Source organism: Oncorhynchus kisutch, linkage group LG24, assembly GCF_002021735.2.
Source record: "Oncorhynchus kisutch isolate 150728-3 linkage group LG24, Okis_V2, whole genome shotgun sequence".
Lineage (NCBI taxonomy): Eukaryota > Metazoa > Chordata > Actinopteri > Salmoniformes > Salmonidae > Oncorhynchus > Oncorhynchus kisutch.
In genome coordinates, this window is record NC_034197.2 from 20,335,078 (window position 1) to 20,346,557 (window position 11,480).

The 11,480-nt window shown below is 40.0% G+C and overlaps 1 protein-coding gene across 2 annotated transcripts in view; it reads left to right on the top strand.

Moving 5' to 3' along the window:
- LOC109869617 (solute carrier family 35 member E2A-like) overlaps positions 1 to 11,389 on the top strand; it is a 38,125-nt gene extending 26,736 nt beyond the window's left edge. For both annotated transcript variants that reach the window (XM_020459874.2, XM_020459875.2), the window contains exons 8-9: positions 5,575 to 5,720; positions 6,024 to 11,389. In XM_020459874.2, the coding sequence (XP_020315463.1) occupies positions 5,575 to 5,720; positions 6,024 to 6,261 (384 nt within the window). In that variant the 3' untranslated portion in view covers positions 6,262 to 11,389. The remainder of the gene's footprint in view (positions 1 to 5,574; positions 5,721 to 6,023) is intronic.
- The last annotated feature ends 91 nt before the right edge of the window (positions 11,390 to 11,480 follow it).

The following is an 11,480-nucleotide window of genomic DNA, read 5'->3' on the forward strand; positions in this document are numbered from 1 at the left end:
TGCACTCTTGACAGGGGTACAATTAAATGTACTCCTTTCACTGACCAGGATACTACTAAGTTCTACTAAGCTATATGGAATTGTTTTAAGAAGGTAATACCAAGGATAATTTAGCTATTTGATTTAGAATTTTAAGACCCCTTGAAGTATAACAAAAATAAATGAAAAGGTGATTGGAGGATAAATACATTTAGGCTTTACTGCTATTAGCCCATACAAACTCTTTGAATATATATATATATATATAACCCCTTATTTTTGGCACGAAAGAGTGTACATGTATACTTCCATTAATTTATTTTTCAACTGGTGCTGGGGTACCTTCAGATGAGTCTAGTGAGGCCTGTGGGCATCCTAGAGCAAAACAAGTGACATGTTCGTGAGAGTCTCACCATCATATTAGTGTGTAGCCCAAACTGTTCGTACACTAGAGACGGAAGTTAGATCAGCTGTACCCACTTTAGAGCAAAACTGAGAACAACCATTGTGTTTGAGAGTCTACATTTCCCATAGAGGGGTCATAATAGTTTGTAGGCCAAACCGATCGGATGCTACAGACGATTTTGTGAGAAGGCCGATTTTTGGGAAGTCTCATCTAGCTCTGTCACCTTTCACAGTAGATGCTGAAGTGCAAAAAAAAAACATATCTCTATCTTAAACTGACAGATTTTTGTGGTTCTTTTTTTATTTGTTATTATTATGCAAATTATTTTTTTGCGGGTGCATGGACATTGACTTCAGGGGTTAAAAGGGCAATGATGTCTTAAATGGCCAATGACATAGGCCTACTTTATAATAAAAACCAAACAAATATAGTGAATCATAACTCAGAATTATATTATAACAATTATTAATAATAACAATCAGGATATCCAATTTTATTGGTCACATACACATGTTCAGCAGGTGTTAATGCGGGTGTAGCGAAATGCTTGTGTTTCTAGTTCCAACAGTGCAGTAATATCTAACAATTTCACAACAATAGACACAAATCTAAAGTAAAGGAATTAAGAATATATAAATATTTGAACGAGTAATGTCAGAGCTGCATAGACTAAGATTCAGTAGAATATAATACAGTGTATATACGTGTGAGTTGAGTAATGCAAAATATGTAAGCATTATTAAAGTGACTAGTGTTCCATTATAAAAGTGGCCAGTGACTTCAAGTCTATGTATATAGGGCAGCAGCTTCTAAGGTGCTAGTGATGGCTATTTAACAGTCTGATGGCCTTGAGATAGAAGCTGTTTCTCAAAAAACAAAATACTGCAAAGTTGCCAAGAGGCTAGAAGCACGGCTGCCCTACATTTTCATGTGAAGTTGTGTCCAATGGAGTAAATGCAGATGGACAAACGCCATGCTTCAGCCGATGTACATGTTTTATAGCCACTATGCTGCATCAGTTGGGCTACAGGTGATAATTAGTGACGGGGGGGAAAAATGGATAGTTACATATTGCAATATTTAAAGTGTGCTGTACCTGCGCCATCTTCTTTTGAAATGTTGAGCCAACATGTTTTCAGTGCTTTTACTTCCCTGACTATTGCTCTCATTTATCTCTCTGCAGCAGACACATATTGAGCAATATGTTTGGAACATGAAATCGCAATAAAATTGCAGTATCGAACCGCAATACATATAGAATCGCGAGAATCACAGTATACAGTGGGGCAAAAAAAGTATTTAGTCAGACACCAATTGTGCAAGTTCTCCCACTTAAAAAGATGAGAGGCCTGTAATTTTCATCATGGGTACACTTCAACTATGACAGACAAAATTAGAGAAAAGAATCCAGAAAATCACATTGTAGGATTTTTTATTAATTTATTTGCAAATTATGGTGGAAAATAAGTATTTGGTCACCTACAAACAAGCAAGATTTCTGGCTCTCACAGACCTGTAACTTCTTCTTTAAGAGCTGTCAAAGGACACCAGAAACAAAATTGTAGACCTGCACCAGGCTGGGAAGACTGAATCTGCAATAGGTAAGCAGCTTGGTTTGAAGAAATCAACTGTGGGAGCAATTATTAGGAAATGGAAGACATACAAGACCACTGATAATCTCCTTCGATCTGGGGCTCCACGCAAGATCTCACCCCGTGGGGTCAAAATGATCACAAGAACGGTGAGCAAAAATCCCAGAACCACACGGGGGGACCTAGTGAATGACCTGCAGAGAGCTGGGACCAAAGTAACAAAGCCTACCATCAGTAACACACTACGCTGACAGGGACATTTGGATGATCCAGAAGAAGATTGGGAGAATGTCATATGGTCAGATGAAACCAAAATATAACTTTTTGGTAAAAACTCAATTTATCGTGTTTGGAGGACAAAGAATGCTGAGTTGCATCCAAAGAACACCATACCTACTGTGAATCATGGGGGTGGAAACATCATGCTTTGGGGCTGTTTTTCTGCAAAGGGACCAGGACGACTGATCCGTGTAAAGGAAAGAATGAATGGGGCCATGTATCGTGAGATTTTGAGTGAAAACCTCCTTCCATCAGCCAGGGCATTGAAGATGAAACGTGGCTGGGTCTTTCAGCATGACAATGATCCCAAACACACCGCCCGGGCAACAAAGGAGTGGCTTCGTAAGAAGCATTTCAAGGTCCTGGAGTGGCCTAGCCAGTCTCCAGATCTCAACCCCATAGAAAATCTTTGGAGGGAGTTGAAAGTCCAAAAACATCACTGCTCTAGAGGAGATCTGCATGGAGGAATGGGCCAAAATACCAGCAACGGTGTGTGGAAAACCTTGAAGACTTACAGAAAACGTTTGACCTCTGTCATTGCCAACAAAAGGTATATAACAAAGTATTGAGAAACTTTTGTTATTGACCAAATACTTATTTTCCACCATAATTTGCAAATAAATTCATTAAAAACCCTTGTGCCTTGCAAAACTATTCAGACCCCTTTGTTCTTTTTTTCACATTTTGTGTTACAAAGTAGTATTAAAATCGATTTAATTGTCATTTTTAAGTCAACAATATTCACAATACTCTGTCAAAGTGGCATAAAAAAATTGCTTAAAAACAAAACATGAATACAAAAATGCATAACTAAAATATATTAGTTGCATAAGAATTCAGCCCCATTGTTTAAGCAAGCCAAAATTAGTTCAGGACTAAAAAGTTACATGGACTCACTCTTAGGGTTTGACATGATTTTTAAATGACTAACCCTTCCTCTGTCCACAATACATTTCAAGCATAGGTTCAACTACAAAGACCAGGGAGCTTTTCAAAAGCTTCAAAGAAGAACAGTGATTGGTAGATAACACAATTGAATATCTCTTTAAGCATGGTCAAGGTAATAATCATGCTGTGAATTATGTATTAAGTTACCCAGACAGAGTGAAAAGAACACAAATGCACAGAATAAGAGTATTTTTTTTTGTGGTAATTGAGAACACACATATAGGGACACTTGATCTCGCACGCCCAACAAAAGATAAAGGTAGAATACTGAACATAAATCAGCAAAAAGTAGGTTATTAGAGTTTGACTATTCCGTTTAATACAATAGATAATGAATAGCCTACAAAACAAAGACAAACGTTTTGAAATAATCTGGCATAAATTTGATAGAGGCGGGACAATTTGTGATAGCCTATTATGTTTAGGAAGTTCATGTCCATGGAAAAACGACTGTGCAGGGCCCACAATGCAGCTCTCTACCCTAGAGTATATTGTGTAGCATAGTGTATACCGGTCTCCATTTGTTTTGAATATAAACTGAACAAAAATATAAACGCAACATACAACAATTTCAAAGATTTTACTGAGTTACAGTTCATATCAGGAAATCAGTCAATTTAAATACATTCATTAGTCCCTAATCTATGGGTTTCACATGACTGGGAATAAAGATATGCATCTGTTGGTCACAGATGCCTTCAAAAAAAAAAGTAAGGGTGTGGATCAGAAAACCAGTCTGTTTTCTGGTGTAGCCACCATTTGCCTTATGCAGCGCGACGCATCTCATTTGCATAGAGTTGATCAGCCTGTTGATTGTGGCCTGTTGAATGTTGTTCCATTCTTCTTTTAATAGCTGTGAGAAGTTGCTGGATATTGGCGGGAACTGGAACATGCAGTCGTACACATCAATCCAAAGCATACCAAACATACTCAATAGGTGACATGTCTGGTGAACATGCAGGCCATGGAAGAACTGGGACATTTTCAGCTTCCAGGAATTGTGTACAGATCCTTGTGACATGGGGCTGTGCATTATCATGCTGAAACATGAGGTGATGGCAGTGGATGAATGGCACGACAATGGGCCTCAGGATCTCGTCACGGTATCTTTGTGCATTCAAATTGCCATTGATAAAATGTAATTGTGTTTGTTGTCCTTAGCTTATGCATGTCCATACAATAACCCCACCGCCACCATGGGGTACTCTGTTCACAACGTTGACATCAGCAAACCGCTCTCCCACACAACGCCATACACGCTGTCTGCCATCTGCCCGGTACAGTTGAAACCGGGATTCATCCGTGAAGAGCACACTCCTCCAGTGGCCATCTCCATTGCTTGCTGTTGGGGGCTTTTGGCTGGGTTTCTGTATAGCACTTTGTGACATCGGCTGATGTAAAAAGGGCTTTATAAATACATATTATTGATCGATCGAAGGTGAGCATTTGTCCATTGAAGTCGGTAACCAAGCCAAACTGCAGGTAAGTCAAGAACCTGGTGAGGACAATGAGCACGCTTCCCTGAGACAGTTTCTGACAGTTTGTGCAGAAATACTTTAGTTGAGCAAATCCACAGTTTCATCAGCTGTCCGGGTGGCTGGTCTCAGACAATCCAGCAGGTGAAGAAGGTGGCTGAGGTCCTGGGCTGACGTGGTTACACGTAGTCTGCAGTTGTGAGCTGGTTGGGCTTACTGCCAAATTTTCTAAAACGACACTGGCCCATTGAACATTGGACGCTGAACATTCAATTCTCTGGTAACCGCTCTGGTGGACATTCTTACAGTCAGCATGCCAATTGCAAGCTCCCTCAACTTGAGACATCTGTGGCATTGTTTTGTGACAAAACTGCACATTTTAAAGTGGCCTTTTCTAGTCCCCAGCACAAGGTGCACCTAATGATCATACTGTTTAATCAGCTTTTTTATATGCCACACCTGTCAGATGGATGGATTATCTTGGCAAAGGAGAAATGCTCATTAACAGGGATGTAAATTAATTTGTGCACAACATTTTAGAGAAATAAGTATTTTGTGCGTATGGCACATTTCTGTGATCTTTTATTTCAGCTCATGAAACTTTTACAAGTTGCGTTTATATTTTTGTTCAGTGCAGTATTGTTGTGCAGCCAAAGCTACTGATGGCAGATGCAAATTTATAAAATACTATTACTATCATAATGATTGCCAAGACACTGGTATTATGTTGACAAATTGTTGCTTTAAAAACAAGCAATGAAAATGATAATTGCACTGAGTGTGTCAGCCTTTTTAAGTTGGAATGAAAGTGGTAAGTTAGCAACTTACCTGATATTTGGTTTGGGGGAGTGCCAACAGTTTGAAGATGTTTTCCCATGCTCCTTTGTGTTTCCAGGACATTTCAGTGATTGGGAAGAGTGGGCGTTCGTTCAGCTGGAGTCCAGACATCGTTCTGCTGCTGCTGTTTGATGGGGCCCTGTTCCACCTGCAGAGTGTCACCGCCTACGCCCTCATGGGACGCATCTCTCCCGTCACCTTTAGGTAAGAGTCTGACACACACAGGCAGGGGGCATCTCTATACAGTTAGCCATCATTCCCATCAGTTATTTTACCTCAGCACAGATGAAGGAAAGTAGATAAGGATAGAGAGCCACGTGAATTTATTGAGATGCCCCCACCCACTCACTTTCAGGTGGGACTATTGCCCTTTCAGGTGGCACTATTATCCTTGACAGTCATTGCATTTAGACAGACAGGCAGACAGTCTGTCAGACAGAAGCCACATTCAATAAATATTTAGTGCGGCCTGCAGCAGCGTCTAACACCCTCCCCTTGCCTCCACAGTGTAGCCAGCACAGTGAAGCACGCCCTGTCTGTCTGGCTGAGCATCATCTTGTTCAGTAACCACATCACGGTGCTCAGCGCTGCCGGCACGGCCCTGGTGTTTGTGGGCGTGCTGCTGTACAACAAGGCCAAGCAGTTTCAGAGACACACCTTAAAGGCCCTGGCCCACGCCCAGGCTCAGGGCCACAACTACAAACCACTACTGCAGGATCACAAGCTCAAAGCATCGGACCGATAAACTCCCCAGGAGACCAAGGGGGGAGAGACCAGAGGTCTCTTCTCTCTAACTTTGATCATGTAGAACCTGATACGCAGACGATTTGACCAGACCATGTTTTGACTCGCGCCAGCATTATGACGAATGAGGGAAGTCAATGGTCATCATAGCACAGTAGAAGGATCAGTCACTCAAGTGAGGTTTCGTTCAATGGGAATGGTCCATTTGAGAGGCTGGTTTCTCTTGAGGTTCCATTCGGCCTCACTTTGATGCATTCTCTGATACCTATGTGAACTTGTCTTAGTGTGTGGTCTGACCGCGGACCACTGTTTGACAGTGGACTGGTGCAGCAGGTGTGAGCAAACCTTTTGGCTTGAGGGCCACATCCGGATTTCTAAATTGAACGGGGGCCACACAGATTTATTTTTGACTGATATGTTTGTCAAAATCAATTTTTGTGCCAGAAACATTCCAGTTATTTTTAAATATATAGGTCCATTTATATTTCGACACACTTTCTATCTAGTTTTAGATGTTCAAGTGTGGCCTGGAGTGTTTTTTGTGTGTTTTTTTTTTACCCAAAACAATTTCCCCCCTCCCCAAAAAACAACTTATTTGTTTATTTTTACCTCCTGTGGGTCGGATTGAATGGGCTCATGGGCCAGATCCGGCCAGGCCGTAGTTTTCCCAGCCCTGGGGCCTCATTTATCAAAGTTGCATGCGCACAAAAAAAAGACTAAACTTTCCTGCGCCAGTTAGGCCTCAAAGTTTGGTGTTTATCCATTTTGAAGTTGACGGGAAAGTGTGAGTATCTCCATGCAAATCTCAGGCCAAGTGTACACACTACTTCTAATGGTTGATCAACTATATTGCAAGCAAATTTTCTTATTTCTTTCTCGTCTGAGTGTGCCAGAGCGCAGAATAACTGATGAATTTACGAATGCTCAACACCTCTTGAATATGGCCGGTGTCAGTAAACGTCGGCAAAAAAGCGTTGCCTGTAGCACAGTTACAGTCACCAACCCTCTAGATAACAAGACAACAGCCTAACCAGCTCTGCTAGGACCAGTAAAATGGTCAGAGTGAGGTGTTCTCTCATTTGTGCCTGGAAATAGTTAGCAAGCTAGCCAAAATTAGCCAGTTAGCTTGGGTGCTTGACTGCCATTGTGTGGTCAGAAAGCTCGGATCAACCCTACTGCTTGGCCAGTGTGCACTCTTAAGAGCGAAACACTTACGAATTTACGAACGGACAATCTGACAACTCTCTGAATTTACGATCGCCCTCTGAGCGCCCCCTCTGACACTCTAGATTGAATTTATGAACACCCTTAATCTCCGAGTATATACCAAGGCAGGAGATAGAAACACAATCACGTATTTATAAACAAAATATTGAACAACAATTTGTATTTTTCATGGAAGTGTGGGCTGTAGGAAGCATTTAATTTTAAATTGTTCAATAGACAATAAATCTTGCAGAATGTGCGACTAGTGTTTGGCACTCGCTATAGGCGGTATGCATTTTTTGTAAAGAAACATTCTGCCCACACCTCTACAGAAATGTGATCACATTTGCCATTGAGCTTTCTTTTGCAACTATCATGGCCCAGTTCCAACATCACCAAATAAAACAGCAAATGAAGGCGTTGTTGTTACCATAAGTGAATCAATAAGTTTTACAGGCAGGGTTGTTCACAAACTCACAAATTATAGTGTATCAATGAAAAATATGATTATGTTCTGTTCCACAGTTTGATAAATCGCAATAATTTGTTGCACAGGCAAATTAGGGCCGGACTACCGCATTTGGGCCCCAAGAATTGTTTTAAATAATAATAATTCTGTTTAATAATGCTAAACAAGTTTTAAAGCTAATTTCCTGCAATTCTACACTATTTGACATGGGTCAGTGATAAATGTGCTTTTCTATAGCTCATCTCATGCTATTGGTCACATTTTCTCCATGAGGCTGAGAGAAAATGTTGCAGTTTAAAGCATATTTCCTGCAATTGTACATATTTGTTCTATCATATGCATATGCTATCTGGGGGGCCCCTGACCTCCAGGAGACCCACAAACCAAAAAAGGTTAGGGGCCCCTGGGCATGTGCCCTGTTTGACCGTTTGGTAATCCAGCCCTGACGTAAATTCTAGAATCTCCCAAGTATGCCAGAATTGAGTAAGAAATGTATGCATAGTTGATAAATGAGGCCCCTGGTCTGGTGCGTTTAAACAAGCACTCGGCCAGATCTTCACTTCACTGTTACACTGTCAATTAATTTTGTTGTTTCATTCCTTCGCCTGTTTTCAAATAATTTGAAAACTCAGGATTTCTCTGTATGTTCATTGGTGGAAGTGGTTCAATACAAGTCTATTTTTTCTGCATACTTGCCTTTTAGGATTTTATTTTTTCCATTGGTCTTTTAAAAACAAAATGGTTATAGGCACATATTCTCGTTGACAAAACGGCTTTATTCTCCCGATTTGATTAGCCACTGTCCATCATAATGTAGAACAGTTAAGGCATTTATTAATTCCAATAGGGCATTAGCTCAGCTGTTTACCAACTAGTCACAAGTGAAAAGCAAATATTTGAGGCATTAGCCTGACTACAAAGGTGTGTCTTACCCTCAGGGGAGAAGAGGTAGGGAGAGTAATGTTTATTTGTTTTCTCAAAGCTCACTTTTGACACTGAACTTCTCACAGCAATGTGAAATATTTGAAAGCCTTGAGCGCAGTCTGCAGAGATCATATCTGCAGAGATCATATCTGCAGAGATCATATCTGCAGAGATCATATCTGCAGAGATCATATCTGCAGTTGTTATAAATTCACCTAGAAGAAAAAATATTCTCAAAGCTTTCTCTGATAACATTGTTTGTTCTTTTTCTTGCACGAAACCTGAAAGGTTCCTTCAGTTTATTTATAGATAGAGAGATTGATTTGGGATGTTGTGGCATTGTGTAGCCTTCCACACCCATGTCTTACTTTATGTGCCACATTGAATCCTGTTATTCACTATGAGTCAGTTTAATATTTGGTTTAAAAGGGACTTCACTGTAAAGTGCCAATGACTTGATGTACTTTATTTAAAGTGCTGTAATTCAAGTAATGTACATGCAACTGTTATTTGTCTTGAGTACATTCCTTTGTCTTTGCATTTTCATTTTAACAGCTCATTTAATTTGAGTCATTCAGGTTGTGAAACGCCAATTCTGTTGAGGAATCTACAAGTACTGGTTTACTCCACTGCCTGCCTGTAGGCAGAGAATAAGCGAGCAGACAGTGGGTGTACATCTCCTGCATTCTATCCTGGTTCTCGTCCTTGCCTTGTAACTGAATAATACCGGCATAACCAGGTGTGTGACTTTCCTTGCTATTTTAGCAATTAAGCACCAGGGAGAAACAAAAACCAGCAGTACATCGGCCCCCAAGGACGGGCATATTCATTCCAGAAACCGTTTAAGAACTAATCGGAAGCAAAATAAATTAAAACAAGATTTTCTGTTGGACAAATTTAGGTAGGTCCCTCCGTTCTGTTTGCTTCCATTTAAAAAAAATCCCCCCAAAATCAACAAAATCGGCATAATGAATACGCCCCTGGAGTTGTGCACCCCTGACACAGCCGGAATTCAACCCTTGCAGATTCTTTTGGGTGTGTTTGATTTACACCCCAGACTATCCTGGATAGATGGAGTTGCCAACTTAATTAGAAAATGGCAGTCCTGTGGTTTGAAAGAGCTAGGTGCAAGGCTGGAATTCCAACCTAATCTTATTCAACCTCTCTATTGAGCTTAGGTTTAGTGAAACTGGATCTCATTTTTGTCCTTTGTCTATAGTGAAAGCGAAACTACAGAACTGACTACATTTTGTAAGGGGAAGCTGACATAAAAAGGAAATGTGTCTGTTTGCTTGAGTGAATGGCACTGGCATTTCCTTGGTTTTGTTATAGTGTGGTGCTTTTCTCAGACTAACAACAAGTTCAGCAAAGGAAAGTTCCCAATATGTGGATGTCTCAAGTTTGGACAGATCATTTATGTGAATTTGACTAGAATGTAATCTTATGTTCCCTGACTATTGTAATCAATCGATGTTTATAGCTACAAGTTGAAAGTTCTTTCTGACTCCTGTTGACTGATTTTGTTTTCTTAATTATTTTACAAGTGCCACTTTACTTGCACATGAATTGTTCCTTTAGGGCTGTTTCTCTGAATTCATGTTCTTGCCAAAATGTGATTTTCACTGATGGTCCAGTGTTGATATGATTACTGTAATTAAGATATTTACTGTAGACTTCAAAATGTTTAACCGATGGGGTATATCGAAGGCTACATAATTTCTTCTGTTAAGTGAAATTCTCACCAGGTGACCTTTTTCATCTCATTCTCTGAGAATTTGCTCAGAACCTTTTTTGGTTGTATTTTCTAAGTACTGTATCACTCATAAAAGAGAGGCCTCTGTCGTTTTTAAAAAGAAACCTGTGGACTAAGATTTAATGTTGATGCATTCCCCAAAATGATTGTGTTGGTTGTCATATGAACCAGACATAGTTTTACACTGATTTATCACCACTTTTCTAATTTAATAGCAATATGTCACAATTCACAATATTATACCTCTCAAAATCTGAGTCACAAGGATGAAAGGGAAAAGTATTGTGTAGGAGTACGCAAAGATTGACATTCAAGTCTGAAAGGCACTTAACCATCGGGCAAGCCAGGAGTTTTGGCTGCCTGAAGGTTATGATCATTTGCTGAAAATGTAAATGAGCTATTTACTTGCAGAAATGCCATATATTGTCTGCCTTGCACCTAAACATAGGGTAGCAATCAAAAAAATTATAATCACCTACTCAATGGGGCAACCTCAGGGCAGGCTTGCAGGAGTACTCAATTCACTTGCCCCAGGCAATAGGGCAACCCTTAATTTAAATTCCTGGTAAGGGATGGAAATATATCAAAATAGACCTACTGCTAATATAACAAAAAATGTATTGTGAAAAGGGGAAATGTTCGTTAAAATTGTCGGTGAGGATGCTAATTGTATATTTTGGGAAGCTGTTCATGTGAATTTTATCAGAGATGTAATGATGTTTAATAATCGATAATGTTATGCACATGATTAATAAAATATATTTTTCTTCCGCATTATATTGTTTTTTTTGTTTGCTTGTACTGTATCTGTCGTTTTGCACCTAGAAACAGTTGCAAGTCCTGTCCAGGTGATGGCAGTAAGGTAGCT